This window comes from Oncorhynchus nerka, linkage group LG7 (genome assembly GCF_034236695.1).
Source record: "Oncorhynchus nerka isolate Pitt River linkage group LG7, Oner_Uvic_2.0, whole genome shotgun sequence".
In the NCBI taxonomy this organism is placed as follows: domain Eukaryota; kingdom Metazoa; phylum Chordata; class Actinopteri; order Salmoniformes; family Salmonidae; genus Oncorhynchus; species Oncorhynchus nerka.
In genome coordinates, this window is record NC_088402.1 from 63,043,920 (window position 1) to 63,065,039 (window position 21,120).

Here is a 21,120-nt window from a genome sequence, read left to right on the forward strand (position 1 = left end):
AACGTCTGCAGGGCCGGGTTGGCGATTTCTCTTTGAGCATTGTACCAATAACCGAATGCGACGATAACCCTGGGTTATACTCACTGGAAATGTACTTTGTCCACCTGAAATCTGGTTTCAAAGATCCCAGAGGTGAGCACTCGGCATCTCAGTAGGTCCTGAGAGATGACAAAAGAAAGACTGGAGTCATTCACCTGCTTTATATTTATCAATATCAATCAATATTCTGAAAAGATGATGATGGAGTACAGTAGGCATCTCTCTCCAATTGAGGTCTCTGGCCAAAAGTAGTGCACTATACAGGGAATAGGGTGTAATTATAATGGCGCCGTAGGGGATGGCTGTCATTTCTACAGGCTCCTAACAAACTGTGCTATTTTGTTTTTTTCCCGCATTGTTTTAACTTATTTTGTATATAATGTTGCTGCTACCGTCTCTTATGACGATTACTCGCCTCAAAACAGGACGAAATTGTGTTATTTAATGAGTCATACGTTAAGGACATACTGCTTTCCTGAAACCAGGCCTAAATTCCCATCATTCCCATGAAGAAAAGACGGAAATACAGGGGTCGGGGTGACTTGTGAGAATTCGTCGGCGAGTGGGTAAACTGCCACTACCATGCGTACTATTGGCCAACGTGCAATCATTGGGGGGGAACTGGGTGATCTACGATCAAGACTATCCTACCAACGAGACATTAAAAACTAATATCTTATGTTTCACTGAGTCGTGGCTGAACGATGATACGGATAATATAGAGGTGTCTGGGTTTTCCGTGCATCGGCAGGACAGAGCAGCTACGTCTGGTAAGATGAAGGACGGGGGTGTGTGTCTATTTGTCAATAACTGCCGGTGCGTGATGTCTAATATCAAAGAAGTCTCAAGGTATTGCTCACCTGAGTACCTCATGATAAGCTGTTGTTCACACAATCTACCAAGAGAGTTCTCATCTATATTACTCGTAGCCGTCCATTTACCACAACAAACCGATGCTGGCACAAAGACCGCACTCAACGAGCTAACAAGAAAATGCTCATCCAGAAGCGGCACTCCCTAGTGGCCGGGGACTTTAATGTAGGCAAACTTTAAATCCGTTTAACCTCATTTCTACCAACATGTCATGTGACACCAGAGAGAGAGAAAATAATTATTAAAACATCCCTCTAAACCACCGTTACTCCACACAGAGACACATACAATTCTCTCACTCTCCCTCCAGTTGGCAAATCTGACCATAATTCTATCCTCCTGATTCCTGGAGGAAGTACCAGTGACTCGCTCAATACGGAAGTGGTCAGATGACACAGATGCTACGCTACAGGACTGTTTTGCTAGCACAGACTGGACTATGTTCCGGGGTTCATCTAATGGCATTGAGGAGTATACCACCTCAGTCACTTGCTTCATCAATAATTGCATCGACGACATCGTCCCCACAGTGACCGTACATACATATTCCAACCAGAAGCCATGGATTACAGGCAACATCTGCGGGACACTAATCCGGACGCTTATAAGAAATCTCGCTATAGCCTCAGATGAACCATCAAACAGGCAAAGCGTCAATACAGGACTAAAATGTAATCCTACTACACCGGCTATGACGCTCGTCGGATGTGGTAGGGTCTGCAAACACAGCCGCGAGCTGTCCACTGACGTGAGCCTACCAGACCAGCCAAATGGCTTTTCTGCTCGCTTCTAGGCAAGCAACACTGAAGCATGCATGAGAGCACCAGCTGTTCCGGACGACTGTGTGATCACACTCTCTGTAGCCGATATGAGCAAGACCTTTAAACAGGTCAACATTCACAAGGCCAGACGGATTACCAGGACGTGTACTCAAAGCATGCGCGGACCAATTGGCAAGTGTCTTCACTGACATTTTCAACCTCTCCCTGACCGAGTCTGTAATACTGGCAGACTACCATAGTCCCTGTGCCCAAGAAAGTGAAGGTAACCTGCCTAAATGACTACCGCCCCATAGCACTTACGTCAGTAGACATGGAGTGCTTTGAAAGGCTCGTATCCAAGATAATTGTGTAGTTTAGAGTGTGTACCTCTGGCCTGCTCGCCTCCCTACCACTGAGGAAGTACAGTTCCCGCTCAGCCCAGTCAAAACTGTTCGCTGCTCTGGCCCCCCAATGGTGGAACAAACTCCCTCACGACGCCAGGACAGCGGAGTCAATCACCACCTTCCGGAGACACCTGAAACCCCACCTCTTTAAGGAATACCTAGGATAGGATAAAGTAATCCTTCTCACCCCCTCCCCCCCTTAAAAGATTTAGATGCACTATTGTAAAGTGGCTGTTCCACTGGATGTCATAAGGTGAATGCACCAATTTGTAAGTCGCTCTGGATAAGAGCGTCTGCTAAATGACTTAAATGTAAATGTAAATGTAAATGGGAACAAAAGAGCAGACTCAGATGAGGAGACTGGGATAAAGTAACCAAGGTATTTATTAAAACACAAGGGGGAGATGGAGTGCAGGTCAGGGGGAGCTCGGGCGGGTTGCTGGAAACCAGGTACAAAGGCTGAGGCTGGAGCGAGAGGGTTTGGGACAGGGTAAGCAGGTCCAGAGGGGAATCCAAAGGAGTAATAGAGTGGGGAATCCAGGAAAGAGTAGCAGGATGATGAGACGTGGGACTGGAGACAGGGACCAGAGTCAGAGTGAGCAGAACTGTAGCGGAGAGGAAAACAGGCACAACAGGATAACTGGATCTGAATAGTAACAAATGGCGAGCAACATAGACTGACTGAGCAGAGATTACGATCTGGCAGCGTGAAAGTGGCAGGGCTGAGTATTAGTAGAGGTCTTGATTATGGAACAGGTTGCAGCTGGTGGAGATCTGCTCTGACCCCCGCACACCTGTCTCCACCCACACAATCACACACACACACACACACACACACACACACACACACACACACACACACACACACACACACACACAGAGGGAAAGAGCACTGGGGGAGACAGCAGATCAAGGCGACACAGGATGAGCAGTAGAGGGCGTTGCAGGAGAAGATGTGACAAAATTATTATGTTTTAGTCAATTATATCGCTTTGGGCTTCTTGCGGTCAATTTGCGGTCTACAAATTATTAGTAATTATGTTCCAGCCCACTCAGGCAAAAATCGGCCTGTGGCTGAATCTAGTTGATGATCCCTGTCATAGACTATAAATGGCAAGAACAGATCACTTTAGCCTATAAAACACGAAAACAATATTTCAAGTGACCATTAGGCAGGTCTGATGCTGGAAATGATTGGCTCCTTCAGCCAAAAAAAGTAGTGTGTACTTTCAGTAGTTACTGTAGCTACAACACTACATGGCAGCAAAAAAAAATTATACTGAAAAGACTAGAAGAAAAAGAAACGCACACCTATTAAGACGAGGTGCTGGCTAGCGGAGTAGAAACTTGAAAAATAAAAGAGAGCCGCACACTCTTGGAGCTCAGATGCAAAAATGTAATACCAACGTTTCGACAGCCAAGCTGTCTTCATCAGGGTATAATCACAAACACTGCGGGATGACTCGTTAATGTAGTGTCAAAAGACACAGGTGTCTGTAATCATGGCCAGGAGTGGCCTAATATCATTGGTTAATAATCAAATATTAAAATGTCATACAAAGAACAGCATACAAACAAATGGATAGCATACGATCATAGATTAATTTGACTATACAAGTTTACACACAATTACAATGGCAAAGTCACAATAATCACAAAAATGGCTTCAGATCAAAGTCTATGTTGAGACCGAAGGGCGCAAGGGTCTTTAAATTAAAGAAGCCTCTCGTTTTAACAATAAATTATTGATAATACTGAAAAGACTACCTAGATTCGAATTTAGTTCAGCTACCACCAAGCTAATGCAAAATATAGTTAAATTACTAGTTGAACTAGATGTAGTTTACAACTTTCTCTCTCTCTCTCTCAGGTCCGTTTTCACTCTATGAGCAGATGTCAGTAGAGTATGGTTGTATGGTATCCTTCTAAACCTCCCAGTCGTTCCACACACCACCATGAATGAGTCAGTAGAATCCCCATCATCATCACAACCTGTGGACCAGGAACAGTCATTCCCCTGCCCTGCTGCCACAGCTCCTCGCAAACCATTCCAGCTCCAGGAGAGGTAGAGAGACATCCATGATAATAAACAGTACTGTCATTATATTTATTGAACAGAGTTCGTGACCTTTTGTCCTCTCTGTGGTTCCATACATCCTCAGACGGGGCTCCAATGTGTCCCTGGTGCTGGACGTGAACAGCCTCAGCCTGGGTGCGGTGGAGCCCTTGTGCTCCATCTCCACCCCCAGAGAGACCCTCCTCCACCTGCTGAGGACCTCAACACGCCCTCTGACCCCCTCTCAGCTGCAGGAGGCATCTGACGAGTCCAGCAGGTTGAACTCAGAGTACCAGGTTAATATCTACTGTAACTGTACGTGCAGAGATTGACTGCATGTAGGATCAGGTGGAATCTGTAGCCTTAGCCTGTCCATTCTTTCCAACAGAAGATTCCTCCAAACTTCGTCATCCCTGCAGAGCTGGACATTCCAGGACACGCCTTAAAAGACAGATACAAGACCATACTGCCAAGTGAGTGCCTAAGTCATGTGTGATGAAATAGCTGATAAATGCTGAAACACGCTGGCACCCAGGCAATGTAAACAGTATAATCATGTTAACCAGATCCTGAGACCCGTGTGTGTCTGAGGAACCCTGCAGCAGAGGAAGTGGGTGATACTGGGAGATACATCAATGCAAACTACATAAAGGTTAGAATCAGGCATTATTACAACCACGGCCTTTATTTATGCATTTTTGACACAACTGTGTCAAGCGAACTTAAAGTAAGAGTAATACAAAAGGTGAGGAGAAAGTCAAGAATACACACTGCACAGTGTATGTTAAAGCGGCAATCAGCAGTTGAAATTATAACAAAGCGTACTCGCCACCACTATTTTGCAAAAAAGGCTGTGGGATGGGGCTGGAGAAATGTAACCACTCTCAAATTCATAGACAGAGCTATAGATGCAAGTACTGACCATCCATGAGATAAAAAATGATAGTTTTAATCATGTTTTGAGTCTATACAGTGTATGTGTAAATTTACTTTGTATACAAACATGGGAGTAAAACAAGCTTATACTTTGCTATCTAGAACTTAAAAGGGTTCTTCGGCTGTTCCGATAGGAGGACACTTTAACTGTCCCGATAGGAGGACACTTTAACTGTCCCCATAGGAGGACACTTTAACTGTCCCCATAGGAGGACACTTTAACTGTCCCGGTAGGAGGACACTTTAACTGTCCCGATAGGAGGACACTTTAACTGTCCCGATAGGAGGACACTTTAACTGTCCCGATCGGAGGACACTAACTGTCCCCATAGGAGTACACTTTAACTGTCCCGATAGGAGGACACTTTAACTGTCCCCATAGGAGGACACTTTAACTGTCCCCATAGGAGGACACTTTAACTGTCCCGATAGGAGGACTCTTTAACTGTCCCGATAGGAGGACACTTCGGCTGTCCCGATAGGAGGACACTTTAACTGTCCCGATAGGAGGACACTTTAACTGTCCCGATAGGAGGACACTTTAACTGTCCCCATAGGAGGACACTTTAACTGTCCCGATAGGAGGACACTTTAACTGTCCCGATAGGAGGACACATTAACTGTCCCGATAGGAGGACACTTTAACTGTCCCGATAGGAGGACACTTTAACTGTCCCCATAGGAGGACACTTTAACTGTCCCGATAGGAGGACACTTTAATTGTCTCGATAGGAGGACACTTTAACTGTCCCCATAGGAGGACACTTTAACTGTCCCGATAGGAGGACACTTTAACTGTCCCGATAGGAGGACACTTTAACTGTCCCGATCGGAGGACACTAACTGTCCCCATAGGAGTACACTTTAACTGTCCCGATAGGAGGACACTTTAACTGTCCCCATAGGAGGACACTTTAACTGTCCCCATAGGAGGACACTTTAACTGTCCCGATAGGAGGACTCTTTAACTGTCCCGATAGGAGGACACTTCGGCTGTCCCGATAGGAGGACACTTTAACTGTCCCGATAGGAGGACACTTTAACTGTCCCGATAGGAGGACACTTTAACTGTCCCCATAGGAGGACACTTTAACTGTCCCGATAGGAGGACACTTTAACTGTCCCGATAGGAGGACACATTAACTGTCCCGATAGGAGGACACTTTAACTGTCCCGATAGGAGGACACTTTAACTGTCCCCATAGGAGGACACTTTAATTGTCTCGATAGGAGGACACTTTAACTGTCCCCATAGGAGGACACTTTAACTGTCCCGATAGGAGGACACTTTAACTGTCCCGATAGGAGGACACTTTAACTGTCCCGATAGGAGGACACTTTGAAGAACCATTTCTGGTGCCAGGTACTGTAGAACACTTTTGGTTCCAGGTAGAACCTTTTTGGGTTCCATGCATAACCTTTTCCTCTGCAAGTTCTACATGGAACCCAAAAGGGTTCTACCTAGAACAAAAAAGGGTTATCCTATGGGGGCAGCGGAAGAACCCTTTTGGATCCCTTTTTCTAAGAGTGTACTACAGTTGGACTAAGCTCATGAGGCATTTATAAGTTATATTCTTCAAAAATCAAGCCTACATATCACTCATTTATCAGTCCAAAAATGGATGCAGCAACTGTAGCTTGCCCCTTCAATGATGTAAAGAGTGATACGGTTGGTTTACGTGGGTGTATCATGTCAACCAAGGAAACCCACAGGAAGTCAAAGTGGAAACGAATGACACAGCCTCAACTCTTGCTGTCTCCCACACAGGGTTACAACGGTGCACCCTGTGCCTACATCGCCACCCAGGGCCCCATGCTCAACACTGTGCATGACTTCTGGGAGATGGTGTGGCAGGAGGGATCCACCACCATTGTCATGATCACCAAGCTAAAGGAGAAGAACGAGGTGACAGGGATATGTCAATTTTATCCCACCTCCATAGCTTTCATCAATGGTTTCCGTTGACAGACATATTGATGTTTACGTCTACAGTCTACAAAAAGTGTGTCCTGTTTTTCAGAAGTGCGAGCTTTACTGGCCAGAGAAGGACGGCAGCTATGGCATATTTGAGGTCAGAGTGTCCATTGTGAAAGAATGTGATGGCTACACCATTCGAGATATGATTATACAGGTGAGATAGTAGGTTATTATCATCTGTAAAGTGTGAAGTAATGCCAGTCAAAGTGCTGGGTTACACCAGTTTTAAACATTTCCGAACTTCTGAATGAATGATTGAATGAATGAAAGAATGAACCAAATAATTCACTAACAACAATGTGTCTGACAGGTGGGCTCAGAGAACAGGCAGGTAAGACACTACTGGTACTCCACATGGCCAGACCACCAGACCCCAGACTGCACTGGGCCCCTGCTCAGACTGGTGGTGGATGTGGATGAACACAGGCAGTCCATACCCAGCCCAGGACCCACCATCGTCCACTGCAGGTCCCACTAGCACACCCCGTTAACACGGGTTCTCATTAGCTATCAATATAATAAATGTGAAAGATCAAACAATGACGTAAGATAGAATGTCCTTGAAAAGAAAATAGCCCTTGGCTACTTGAACAGATCTCACCGACAGAGAATTTATACGTTGCGACACCTTAGGGAGGCTCCTTTCACATACCTGTCAGTCAGAATTAGGCTCCGAAATGATTCATGGTGAATGGCTTGAATTCACTTACTGACGGCAAAGGTGAATGCTATGGAATTCCGTTTGTGTTGTGATATACAGTATAATGTACAAGTGGACTGTGTATTTCTGGTAGATACTGTATCAGAAAGACTGAAGTATAAATACATTGTATGACAGACGTTTGAATGTTACAGCTCTATTTGACATGCTCTCGTGGGCTCTGTCTTGCAGTGCAGGGATTGGCAGAACAGGTTGTTTCATCGCCAGCAGCATTGGATGCCTACAGCTGCAACACACTAGTAAGGCTGATGTGCTTCGGATCGTCTGTAAGCTACGCCTGGACAGGTACTAGCCACTACACACTTTGGCCATCCGCCCTGCTTCTGGTAGTAACCTGTTGCCTAGTCACCTTACCCCTATACATGTCTACCTCCATCACTCCACTATCCCTGCACATGTAAATATGCTATTGAAACTAATTTTTAAAATCTTTCCTGTATATAGTATGCTTACTTACTTAATTGCGTATTTCATATTTATTATTCTTATTTCTCGTATTTTTTCTTTATTTCTAGTAATACACTGTTATTGGCTATTGCATTGTTGGGCTTTGAGTTCGCAAGAAAGGCATTTCACTGTACTTGTGCATGTGACATTAAAACTTGAAACTAAAGTGACAAGCAAATTTAAACCAAACTCTGTTACTTATCACATGAACTATCAAGTGAGCACTTTGGTTCAAACACAGCATTTGATATTTATTTTGAGTTATGAAAAAAATGGTGTAGTTTGGGGATGCTGCCCTAAACGATGCTTCTCCCTCACTCTCTCCGCCTCTGTGTTTTTAGGGGTGGTATGATCCAGACCAGTGAGCAGTACCAGTTCCTGTACCTCACCCTGGCTCAGTACAGTAGGCAGCTGGGGAACACAGACAGTGGCTCAGAGAGCCCTGTCCCCATCCAGACCATTAAAACCATGGGGACATGCGGTGCCAGAGAAAGCCCAGCTAAAACTTGATATTTCCGCATGGGGGAATAAGCTCCTGGAAATCTGTGGCCATCTCATCCTCTTGACCGTGACATTGATTGTGGCATTTTGATGGGCATGTGATGTGGTACTCACCACACCATGCAGTTAGAATTTTATTGAACGTCATTAGTATTAATATTGTCCATATTTGCTACCATGATAATAAAAACAAGTATTATGCATAATGTCCTTGGCTCTAATTAGACCTAATTGCAGTTCACTTGACATGCTGAAGAATAAATACATATAGTAGATAAATACATGTATTATTATTTAATTATTTTCCAGGTTCCAGGTTTATTTCATCATTGATCAATACATGGTGATATGTAGAACAGAAAATAAATACACAAGAGCTACGGCAATGTTCCTTCTCTCCAGCAGAGGGCAAGTCTCGGGAAAGCAGAGCCTCATTTGCGCTGAGTACCCTCTTTATCGAGCACTCCTCTCACTACGTGATTCTGAAACCCCACTCAATGAGGAAGAACAACCCTTATTGGAAAATACAGACAGGGAGGAAAGAGGCATAGTAAACAAGGCAGATAACTGAAAAAAAAAAAATAATATAGCCAACACGTGCGCGCAAAACAGATTATTTAGGGAATATTCATTACAGGCACGCTATTCGTTCTGTATGTAACGTTACTGTGTTGCCACTGCACACTAGATAGCGCTAGCTAGGGAACTTGTAACTCACGTTAGCTAGCTGGCTAGCAAGCTCCCTTTCCCAGTAGTAGCAGTGCCATCACAACGCTCCCAGAATGATCGCTTTGATCAACAAGCTCCTTGACTGGTTTAAAGCACTATTTTGGAAGGAGGAGATGGAGTTGACTTTGGTGGGACTACAGTATTCGGGAAAGACAACCTTCGTGAACGTGATTGCGGTACGGTCAATCATTTATTGCTGTCCTCTGATCTGCTGATGTCCTTGTTGAACAGATCGAGATGTCTGCTCGTGTGCTCCACCAACGCAAGCGCTTGCTATCTCAGCAGTTAGATAGCGTTAGCTAGCTTTTGTTGTTATATCCATTTTGTATCACGTTAGCTAGCTACGTCTCGATGACAATTTAAATATCGGCTTTAGCGAGGAAGCTAACGTTTTGTCGTTGCTGACATGTACGGGCGCTGATGATGACCCTAGCTCTGTTCGCTTAACGACAGCATGCACATGAGGCATGCAGTAGTGCCACCACACCGTGCGTGACCTGTGGATACGGACAATACTCGCCTATCATCATCCCCCCATCACACACGTGTATGTCCTGACAGTTCACTTGTGCACAGTGCATTCAATCGTATTTCTTAAGTCCCTTTCATGAAATTACTAGGGTCAGTTTTATGAGCGACAGGATCATATTTCACAATTTAAGTCCTGGCAATATTACAAACAGTATTTGCCAGGTGATTTCATTTAACTTAATCTGTAACCCACCTCTATTCTTAACCCCTTGCAGTCTGGCCAGTTCAGTGAAGACATGATTCCCACAGTGGGCTTCAACATGAGGAAAATCACCAAGGGAAACGTCACCATTAAGGTCAGTACATTGCCAGGTCAACGGACAGGGGTCAGGCCACTTAATGGTCATACTTGATTCATCACTTGGTTACTCCAGCGAGAGGAGAGTTAAGTATTTAGGGGGATCTTGGATGGGCTCTCGGATTGACTGTGCCTCACTGAAGCTATTTAATTAATTGTAAAAGGTGTAAAATGGATTAGATTCACAGTATCAAGGCTGTATTGATGTTTTGTTCCCTTGCTTTTCTAGCTGTGGGATATCGGCGGTCAGCCTCGATTCAGGAGTATGTGGGAGCGATACTGCCGAGGAGTCAGTGCCATCGTGTGAGTAACAGCATTGACTCAGTCATGCCTCCTACCCCTTGTGGTGGGGGTGGTCAATTATATTGGTTGCCCATTTCAAATAGGGATGTTTATTCAACCTTTTGAAACCATATCATTTTAAAGGTACATGGTTGATGCAGCTGATCCAGAGAAAATTGAGGCCTCTAAGAATGAACTACACAACTTGTTGGACAAGCCCCAGCTCCAGGGTATTCCTGTGAGTACCCCATACAGAACTGGCTGATCTAATAGCTACAGTAGTGGGCCTAATTGCTTCAATTTCCTCGTGTGGTCCTCTAGCTCTGTTGGTAGAGCATGGTCGCTTGCAATGCAGGATAGTGGGTTGGATTCCTGGGACCACCCATACGTAACATGTATGCACTCATGACTAAGTAGCTTTGGATAAAAGCGTCTGCTCAATGGCCTATATTCATATTACTTTGACTTTGTCCAACTCTCCATATTGTTTCCCCCTCACAGGTTCTTGTCTTGGGGAACAAGAGAGATCTTCCTGGGTCGCTTGATGAGAAAGAGCTGATTGAGAGGATGTAAGCACCAGCTGTGTGTGTGTGTGTGTGTGTGTGTGTGAGAATGAGTGATCCTCATGGCTGTTCTGTGATCCACAGGAACCTCTCAGCCATCCAGGACAGAGAAATCTGCTGTTACTCTATCTCTTGCAAGGAAAAGGACAACATTGGTCAGTATCTGACGACTTTATGACTTGTTATTTCCGGTTTGCTTATTTATTTCATTGCATTTTAAACTTCTGTTATTTTACCCCCAGATATAACACTACAGTGGCTGATCCAGCACTCCAGAACCAAGCGGAGCACTTCATGAGAACCTCATCTCACGGTCACAGCCCTGAGACCGCCCCACAGGCCTGCACAGGTCCTCTATCCTCCCAAGCTTGTCCATTCTCCCCCTATTTTCTTTGGATGGCCCTCTCTTGCCAAGACTCCTTGCCTGATTCCACTCTCCTGAAGAGAGCCTGGAAACGTTTTACTTGCACTGTTCATTTTCTTTTTTGTAATATAATAATTATTGTAGTGACATATGACCTCTGATGGATAAAGTGGTACTTAGCTGCCCTGAAAAATGAAAAAAATGATAATTGTGTTCATATTTCATACTTCATCATCTCTGCTGATGTTGAGGTTCATATTCAACTGATCCCGGAGACAGGGCGGAGTACTGTACGTAACCTCTGATCCCAATAGGTAGAAAAGACTATGGACTCTGAACACTGCATCAATTAACAGCCCCAAAGTCAAGTTTAGAACGCTGATATCAAATCTCAAACAATATAAGACTCAGGCCATAGTCTTATCACTTCCCAATGTCGGTGCTCAACTGAAACGGTACTGTACATGTATGTACCTTTTTTGAAGGGGGAGCATTACACCATTTGATTTAAATACTTGGAGTGTGTACAAGTATCTCCGCCTCTCATTTTTTTAAAGGCTAATGGTAGGTGTTGTTAAAGAGTACCCTTGACGTAATCTCTATTGTCAATATATATCTATATATACATTTGCGTGATATGTCGTCATCTCTGTCTTTCGCCCAGACACCCTTCTGTTACTTTAGAAACAGCAGACAGGGTTTCTTTAAACTAAGCAACCTGGACTTTTTACATTTTCAGAGATCTTTTATAAACCAACACATGGTTTATAAACAAAATATATATTTATTGATTTTTGCATATTCTTTCCCCTTTCTTACCATTCATTTATGTAATGGCTCATTTCCATCCAGTAATGTACAGATACTACTTGGACAGTTTTTGTCTCATCACGAGTCATGAATAACCCCATTATAAAATGTCAAATCTGTTATTCGGTGACTGTTGATAAAGAAGTCCACTCGATAAATTGAGATTGTACAGGTGCCACTAACGGTGAAGGCTTCTATCTCATTTTGTATAAACTAAACTTACATGTCTATGAATTATTCTGCTTCCTACATTGCCAAAATTACCTAAGTAATTTTTGATTATTGACAACCCACAGCAAAATATCTTTACTTATTTGTTTGCATGCTTGGGCATAAGTATTTGTGGGACCTTTGAGAATGAACTAAAAATTGTTATTTTTTATGGCAAATAATAGTAAATACTGTATCTGGTTTAACCTGTTTGTACATTGTTTCAATTAAATTGATGATTGTGAATAATACTAACTAAAAACAATGGTGAAAACAACTTCATACATGCTCTGCAGAATTCATATGGTTATTGTTGCCAAACAATACAGAATCTCACTGTAGCTTTGGGTTGTTGGGATGATGGTTGGTGCTTTCCATGTGATGTTGTCTGTCTGTTTTGTGTGTATGAAGGAGTCAATGTGGGAGAAAGTTAGTGTTTCTGTTGCTCTCAGTAAAGGTCCATGCCACGGCACTCGTCACAAGGTTGTGACGAGGTTGCAATCACTTCAGTCAATGAGGAAAAATAGCAGTGACACCGCCAACTTTTACCTCTTACCATATATAAACTCAGCAAAAAAAAGAAACGTCCCCTTTTCAGGACCCTGTCTTTCAAAGATAATTTGTAAAAATCCAAATAACTTCACAGATCTTCATTGTAAAGGGTTTAAACACCGTTTCCCATGCTTGTTCAATGAACCGTAAACAATTCATTAACGTGCACCTGTGGAACGGTCGTTAAGACACTAACAGGCAATTAAGGTCCGTTAGGAAAACTTAGGACAATAAAGAGGCCTTTCTACTGACTCTGAAAAACACCAAAAGAAAGATTACCAGGGTCCCTGCTCATCTGCGTGAACATGCCTTAGGCATGCTGTAAGGAGGCATGAGGACTGCAGATGTGGCCAGGGCAATAAATTGTGATGTCCGTACTGTGAGACGCCTAAGACGGTGCTCTTCACTGACGAGTCGCGGCTTTGTCTCACCAGGGGTGATGGTCGGATTCGCGTTTATCGTCGAAGGAATGGGTGTTACACCGAGGCCTGTACTCTGGAGTGGGATCGATTTGGAGGTGGAGGGTCCGTCATGATTTGGGGCGGTGTGTCACAGCATCATCGGACTGAGCTTGTTGTCATTGCAGGCAATCTCAACGCTGTGCGTTACAGGGAAGATATCCTCCCTCGTGGTACCCTTCCTGCAGGTTCATCCTGACATGACCCTCCAGCATGATAATGCCACCAGCCATACTGCTCATTCTGTGTGTGATTTCCTGCAAGACAGGAATGTCAGTGTTCTGCCATGGCCAGCGAAGAGCCCGGATCTCAATCCCATTGTGCACGTCTGGGACCTGTTGGATCGGAGGGTGAGGGCTAGGGCCCCCAGAATTGTCCGGGAACTTGCAAGTGCCTTGGTGGAAGAGTGGTGTAACATCTCACAGCAAGAGCTAGCAAATCTGGTGCAGTCCATGAGGAGGAGATGCACTGCAGTACTTAATGCAGCTGGTGGCCACACCAGATACCGATTGTTACTTTTGATTTTGACCCCCCCCCCCCCTTTGTTCAGGGACAGATTTTTCCATTTGTTCGTCACATGTCTGGAACTTGTTCAGTTTGTCTCAGTTGTTGAATCTTGTCATGTTCATACAAATATTTACACATGTTAAGTTTGCTGAAAATAAACACAGTTGACAGTGAGAGGACATTTCTTTTTTTGTTGAGTTCAAATGTATGTGTGTGTGTAAAGGATTTCCTCAGGGGAAGATCCAAGCCTACCTACATTAAGCAAGTATTGTGAACAGCAGGGGGCAGTAGCTTCCCAGTCACAGGTCCTTTCTGGGTGATTGAGAGTAGACTAAGGCAGTCAAACCCTATTCTGAATGCATATATGGTATACATTTGTATGTGTGTGGTTTAAACTACTTCAGATCTGGTTTCTATCGCATTATAATGAGCATTCTGAGGGACATTTTGTAATGATAGAAGGTCGTGCATTAGAATGGACGTTTGGCAGGATTCATGGTTAATAACCTCAGGGCTGTCACTTTGAGATGATCCACTTCTGCAGTATTTAGCCTAGCAGCATGGTGAGCAGGCTACACAATGCTGCCCTGTGGGGAAACTAATACCACTGACTGGCACTTTTACTTTAAAATAATTGATTTTAGAGATCTGTTGTCACTGTGTATTTTTTTCTCTGTATATTTAACTATGCAAAAATGGCCATTTTAGATTTAGTCAAACGCTGGTATGGAAGAGGGATTTGTAAACTAAGAACTCTACACCTAAAACAGCAGTTAGGCTCTAACATGCTTACACGACACAATTAAGGGGATTTCTTTCTACCCCCACACCACAATCTTTCTCCCTTTCGCAGAACTGATTTTCAACAAGTGTGTGAAGCCTTTGTGTATGGCAAATCTCACCTCAATCCAAATAAGTTGGATTGAGGTGTTTTGGAGGGCTTCCCAATCACCCAGACCCCAAAGAGGGGAGTAATTGTGGGTACCAGAGAGGTGCTATGGAAGTGGTGATCTCAGAATGGCCAGACTAAAGCTGAAAATAAGTTACTTCCCTCTCTACTCTCCTCTGGGTTTAACCGCCATTGGCCATGAATACAAACGAGTTGTGACAAGTTCTGTTTTTGTCTCTCCTTGGCATCACAGCACAATATAATGAGGCTGACCAGGACTTCCTGTCCAGAGAGAACAAGGTGGTCCGGTGGCTATAGAAGCCTGGGGTCCGGAGCGGGCCGGTGTGTGTGTGTGTGGCCGTTCGTGCTCAGGATCTGCGCCAATCTCTCTGATTCAGATCAGTTTGTGTTTCTCGGAAGGGCCAAGGCCTCTGCCTTGTCAGGCCTCTGCCTTGTCAGGCCTCTGCCATGACAACAGGGGTGAATGGTTCTGAGAGCTCCCCCCCACCCTCGTCAGTATTCCCACAGAACAAAACAAACACTGTTCCCGCATCAGGGGGAGGTGAGGCAGCTCTGTGTTCATAAGTGGGGACATTCAGGGCATATTAGTCTGCGTTCACTGAGCCAACCCAAAGAGGACATGCAGCATGAGAGAGAGACACACTCTCTCTCCTCTCTCACTCAATGACATAGGCATACATACAGAATTGCCTCTCACCATACAAAAAACATTCACATGCAGTCACACATTCACACGGAGAGTGTCTGAGACAGCCATGAGAGCCATTCACAGTCTGAAAACAATCACGCATTCTCATACACACCTTTTAAACCAAGACGTTTTGTTACCAACTTTAGCATGCCGCCAAAGTTTTTTAAATATCTGAACGGTATTGCCGGCAACAAAGCCTGTATGTTTATTTCTGCCAACTGAGCTAGTCATGATTGTGGTAATATGTTTCAAAGTCTTGCCAACTCAGTTTAAATGTCCCCTATCATCTTACCTACTTTGGCACATATTAAATCATGGTCATTTTATTGTTGCTCTCCGACATCAACTTGTCATTGTTATTATGAAAAAGCATAATCAAAGCGTCAGTCTGCATGCAGCAGCCTGGTCAAAATAGCAACGTTACCTGCTCTATTTTTTGCAACGGTTGCAACAATAAGGTCAAAGTTGAATTTCTCTTTCTCAATTGCCACCTAAGTAATGGCTGTATTAGGGCTTGGTGACATGATCATTTTCTGATGGATGGGCTAGGTTCAATCAGAGATCACCGCCACAATGAAACTCAAGAAAACCTGATTGTAAAGCATGTCAAAGATCACCTGTAAGCCAATAGGGCCTACCAATAACCAATGGTGATTGACTTAGAAGTCAGTGGGAATCTACAGAGACAGTCTGGTTCCTTAAAATATGCACTGATTGACAGGGTTAGACAGAGGAGGGTGTTTTGTCGGGGGGTTGACCTCTTTAGAGTTTCTCTCTCTGGGTCTTGGAGCCTGTTCAGAGGCTGTCAGGGCCTGGGCAGATGACTGTGTGTGTGAGTGAGAGAGAGAGAGAGAGAGAGAGAGAGAGAGAGAGAGAGAGAGAGAGAGAGAGAGAGAGAGAGAGAGAGAGAGAGAGAGAGAGAGAGAGAGAGAGGTGCTGGAGCCTCATTAGCAGTGAGCACAGAGCTCTTCAGCTCCCCTGGCCACTAATGACTGCACAGTTAACAGTCCCCTCTCTGTTTCCTTAATGAAGCCACCAACACAAATCAACAGACAGCCCCTGCCACAACATCCAACGCCAGTCCACTAATATACAAGGACTGAGGCAGAGGGACAGTTTATGAAGCACTACAACAGGTGAAGAAACAGAATGAGTCATCCAGGATGAAAGGTTCAATGTACATGATGACATAGCGAGCTGGCATCACAAGCAGAAATAGGATAGAAGGTATCAACATAGATCAGATCATATGCACTTGTACAAAGCAGAGATCGTGGCTCATTTGATTGAAAAGAACATGACTGAATACTTCATGAAACTATTTCAGTTTTGCCCTGCATTGTCCGATTACTGAAAACATGTTAAGCAAGAAGTCATTGTGGAGAAATCATTGGTATTATATTTGTGAAACACCAAAGACAAGTGTGCAGAAATGTAAATGGACCTATTTTCTGGCACTGCCAGTGTGTGTTATTTGTGTGCAAGCTTGTAATACTGTAATACTGTAATACTTATTTCCAAGGATTTATGGTATGTTGCCTGTAAAAACAATTGGGCAATGTTTATGATCCCCTTTCAAACAGCCCCGTCTTACCTCTTTCTTGTCGGCATTACTTCGGTGGCAATTGAGAAAGAGAAATTCAACTTTGACCTTAGCCCTTGTCCGTCTCCATTTAAAAAAAAAGTGAAATAAAACAAACTAGAAACATTTCTACATCATTTATTTTCCTTCTATCCTTCACCACAACATGAGAGAACATGCAGCAGCACCCCATGTTGATTTGGACAGTTAAAACCCCTTGTTTCCGGGGGAACCGGGCAGGGTGAGAAAATGGTGAAAAGCCTGCCCGGCTTTGGCCAGTCTGCACTACACGTGAATTTTGGGACGGTATCCTGGCAACTCAACTGTAGTAACAGGGCATTGATATTCAGAATGTAGGGTTCCATCGGCCCCTGGAGAACAAGGATACCCTTATGAGAGCAGCTCTGCTGCTGTCCAAAGCCTGTATCAGTGAGAGGAAAAATATGCTCCAGCTCAGGGGGACAACCCCATTATTGAGTTTCAGATGGTCAGTGGGATGCTCAGTCAAGCACTAATCACCCAACACCCCTCTAGGAGAAAAATGACAAGAGCTGATAAATTATAAACCTTTATTGGATAAATTAACAACACTACAGCCAGATTTACATCTCAGAACCATTTTTTCTCTTATTCACAAAATGAGGTGACTTCTCTCTTGACCTTCTTATAACCGGTTGATAACCTTGACCTCTGTACAGTGACTTTTCATGGTGATCTCGTCAAATATTTATTATTCACAGCACTTTGATGGAAATTACTACGTCTTAACCATCCCTCTTGATTATTAATAAAACTCAAAGTAATAATGTATACAGTGATACGGGATGGCTAAAGATGAATTAGCTCCATCTGGAGTTGGGGGGGGGGGGGGGGGGGACATGAAGAAACTTGTCTGTGTTGGCTAGTGAGAGAACACACATTGTTTAACAGATATGTAAATAGGCTGTGACATCAAAAATAATTATCTCAGTGCCCCACACTCTAAGGCTCCAAGGGAATGTTAGTTAGTCAAACCTATCATAATAATCTAACATAATACTCCGTTTATCTTGATCTAATAATCCGTAGGATGAAAACATTGGGGTGACACTTCTACAAAGATATTAAATGGAGCTCTTCTCCTAATCTGCACTTAGTCAGTCTTAACTTCCTGTAAAATGAACCACCTTAAAACTGGATGGGGTGTGGTCTCTATTTGGAGAGAACATCAAAAGGAGAGACATTACAGACTTTAAAGGTACAGAGAAGGTGGCACTGACAATGGTCCCAGTCCTCTGACTAATAACACTGAAAACAAAAGGCGTGTCCATGGAGAGGTCCAGCATCTGATCCCTGTGTGGTGGGACTGGGGAGGAAAGGGGGTGAGGTTGAGGTTGGAATGTCCACTGCTGAAAGGTGAGTTGTTTTGTTACCACATCTAATCAGGTTAGGTGACAGGATGGAAAGAAAAGGCAGGCAGGAGAAGCCAGTTCAGCTGGACCCGCTGATTGACAGGATGGTGGAGCTGTCCTTGGCTTTGTCAAAGAAGATGGAGGATGTGCTCTTGAGTTTGGCCTCGGTGCCAGGGGAAGAGGAACTGCCGGGTTGGCACTCCTCACAGCAGCAGCAGCAGCAGTCCATGAAGGCCTGGCCCAGGGACTTACAGAGGCACAACAGCAGCACCGGCGTCACCGACGACTTGAAGAACAAGAAGAACTGGTTGATGAGGGCCAGTAGGGTGGCGGTGTCATCAGAGATGGGCATGGCGGTGTAGGCCAGAACGATGTTGCACACGTTCTCCGGCAGGGCGCAGATGCCGTAGACCACGGCCAGGGCCATCACGGTGCAGTTGAGCTGGCGCTCCACCTGTTGACTGTGTTGCATCTTCTGCTTCTTGGAGGGGGAGCGCTCCTCCAGACGCTCAGGGATACCGTCATTGGACACGTGGCAGGTGGCCAGCTGGCACAGCAGGGTGAAGACTACGGGCAGGCAGAAGTAGCAGCCAAAGTACCACCACATGCGGCACTCGTGGTAGTTGATGACCAGGGCGTAGATGGACTCGGGAAGGTTGGAGGTGGGGTTCATGGTGCAGGAGTCCATCAAGGCCCCTGTGGCTGGAGACACGGCCTGGCTGAGCTGCCATAGGAGCAGCTCTGGGGCCGCCAGCACCATGGAACCAACCCAGATGACCAGCAGCTTGGCCAGGACGGACTGACAGCGCTCCACCCGACGGGTCTTGGGCTGGGAGCTAGTGGTAGCATTAAAGCGGTCGATACCCAGGGCACACAGGCTGAAGGAAGTCACCCCTAGGGAAGTCACCTAGAGGGATAAATGGAGTTAAACTTGTTAGCTATGCTAGAATTTTCATGGTGTGCTGTTGCTTCTGCAAAATCCTTACCGCAGATGGTTCTTTTGTATGACAGTTATGGTCTGTTGACCTACAAATGTGGGTGGAATGAGGGAAACGTTTTCACACCTTGCACACACCATTTATTAACACAGCATTATTTTATAGCAGAATGTCACTGGAACTAGAAATATCCCATTAAGACCCATCACTGAACCCATCACTCATAAATGACCCGTCTGAGAGAACAGATCAAAGGCAGTATCACTGGCCATTTCAATTAGACAACAGTTTCAACATGGAAGCAGTCTTTCCAACCTGTTACATGAGCTGTAGAGATGTCAAATTATTACTTTAAATTGTAGTTTGACATGATAAAATTGTACACAAAATGCATGGCTTACATACAACTATGTAATTTACCATAAAATTGTACTATAAATATTACATTGGTAAAAGTTTTAAACATTTACAACATTTTACATTTCAAACCACTATGTGGCCCATAAACATTATTCAACCCATACGTTTATTTTACTGGCTGATTTGCAACAATGTCATAAATCAGATCATAGCCATGCTCATTAATCATTTTCATACAAGGCCACAGTGATTCCACCATGGCGGGGGTGGGGGGGAGGGGGGGGGGGCTAAGGGAATCAAACCCACCTCCATATATGGTACCACTCTGCATGAGATGTCCCCCAGCAGCCTCTTATTGGTGAGCTCATTGAAGACCACCACAGGTAAACAGAAGCAGAGCACCAGGAAATCCCAGAAAGCCAAGCTGGCCAGGATGTAGTTCCAGGCACTCCTCATGTAGTAGTTGTGCCAGACGATGCACATCACAGCCAGGTTCCCTATAATCCCCACAGCGAACACCACCAGGGACAGGAACATGACAGCGTAGGCAGTGTAGGAGCTGTCAGTCACTGGGTACAGAGGGTTGTGGATGTGGGTGATGCCCCGCTCTGTGGTGCTGGTATTGTCCTGGTCCCCATCTGTGTTGGCCCCAGTGGCTCCAGTGTCTAGGGTTGAGTTAGAGAACTGGGTGGCTCTAGGTGTGGTGAAGAATTCATTCTCATAAGACTGTGAGAAGGTAGACTGAGGTTCACCTGCGTCTGTGTCCATGGTCTCTGCGCCCCGCGGCGCTCTCTTGTGCTGTTTGTCAAATTGCAGTTGTTTTACATCCTCATCACCATAACCATGGCTTTGAATGACTTGAATGTCGAGATTTGACATATCCTTTTCAACAGATGCACTGTTTGTCTGTGGAACATTTTTTGCATCGGAAGCCCACACTGTCAATAGTATCACCAATGAAATAAAGGGAATCATCGTGAGATGAGTAGCCTGAAAAGTAGATTTTCTTTAAATTCCAAAACTTGCCAGCTTTGATCACTGCAGGAGATGTGGTAAAAATGAGGCCCCTCAGCAGAAGTTCATTTAGGAGAAGAGAAGAATGTGCCAATCCGTGGTGAGATGCTGAAGCTTGGGGAACTCTCTCTCTGCGTCCTGTGGCTGCAGTCCTATAGGAGCATCTGTGAGTCTGTTAACAAGTACACTGCCTGCCCAGACGTGGGTAGCTGGT

General features: G+C 44.6%; 3 protein-coding genes across 3 annotated transcripts; 2 read left to right on the forward strand and 1 right to left on the reverse strand.

Moving 5' to 3' along the window:
• The first annotated feature begins 3,949 nt into the window (after nucleotides 1-3,949).
• LOC115132156 (tyrosine-protein phosphatase non-receptor type 7-like) lies at nucleotides 3,950-8,995 on the forward strand. Its single transcript, XM_029664455.2, has 9 exons — nucleotides 3,950-4,142; nucleotides 4,240-4,429; nucleotides 4,522-4,606; nucleotides 4,700-4,785; nucleotides 6,838-6,975; nucleotides 7,091-7,201; nucleotides 7,358-7,515; nucleotides 7,940-8,053; nucleotides 8,557-8,995. Exons 1-9 carry the CDS (start codon nucleotides 4,033-4,035, stop codon nucleotides 8,723-8,725), a joined length of 1,161 nt encoding a protein of 386 aa, XP_029520315.1. The 5' UTR covers nucleotides 3,950-4,032; the 3' UTR covers nucleotides 8,726-8,995.
• A 196-nt stretch (nucleotides 8,996-9,191) lies between these two features.
• LOC115132157 (ADP-ribosylation factor-like protein 8A) lies at nucleotides 9,192-12,780 on the forward strand. Its single transcript, XM_029664456.2, has 7 exons — nucleotides 9,192-9,621; nucleotides 10,192-10,272; nucleotides 10,504-10,577; nucleotides 10,701-10,794; nucleotides 11,058-11,125; nucleotides 11,204-11,274; nucleotides 11,362-12,780. The coding sequence occupies exons 1-7, from the start codon at nucleotides 9,499-9,501 to the stop codon at nucleotides 11,415-11,417; spliced, it is 567 nt and encodes a 188-aa protein (XP_029520316.1). The 5' UTR covers nucleotides 9,192-9,498; the 3' UTR covers nucleotides 11,418-12,780.
• Nucleotides 12,781-17,758: 4,978 nt separating this feature from the next.
• LOC115132158 (G-protein coupled receptor 37-like 1) lies at nucleotides 17,759-21,120 on the reverse strand. The gene is made up of 2 exons (XM_029664457.2): nucleotides 20,199-21,120; nucleotides 17,759-19,501 (listed from the first exon to the last, which is right to left on the reverse strand). Exons 1-2 carry the CDS (start codon nucleotides 20,865-20,867, stop codon nucleotides 18,674-18,676), a joined length of 1,497 nt encoding a protein of 498 aa, XP_029520317.1. The 5' UTR covers nucleotides 20,868-21,120; the 3' UTR covers nucleotides 17,759-18,673.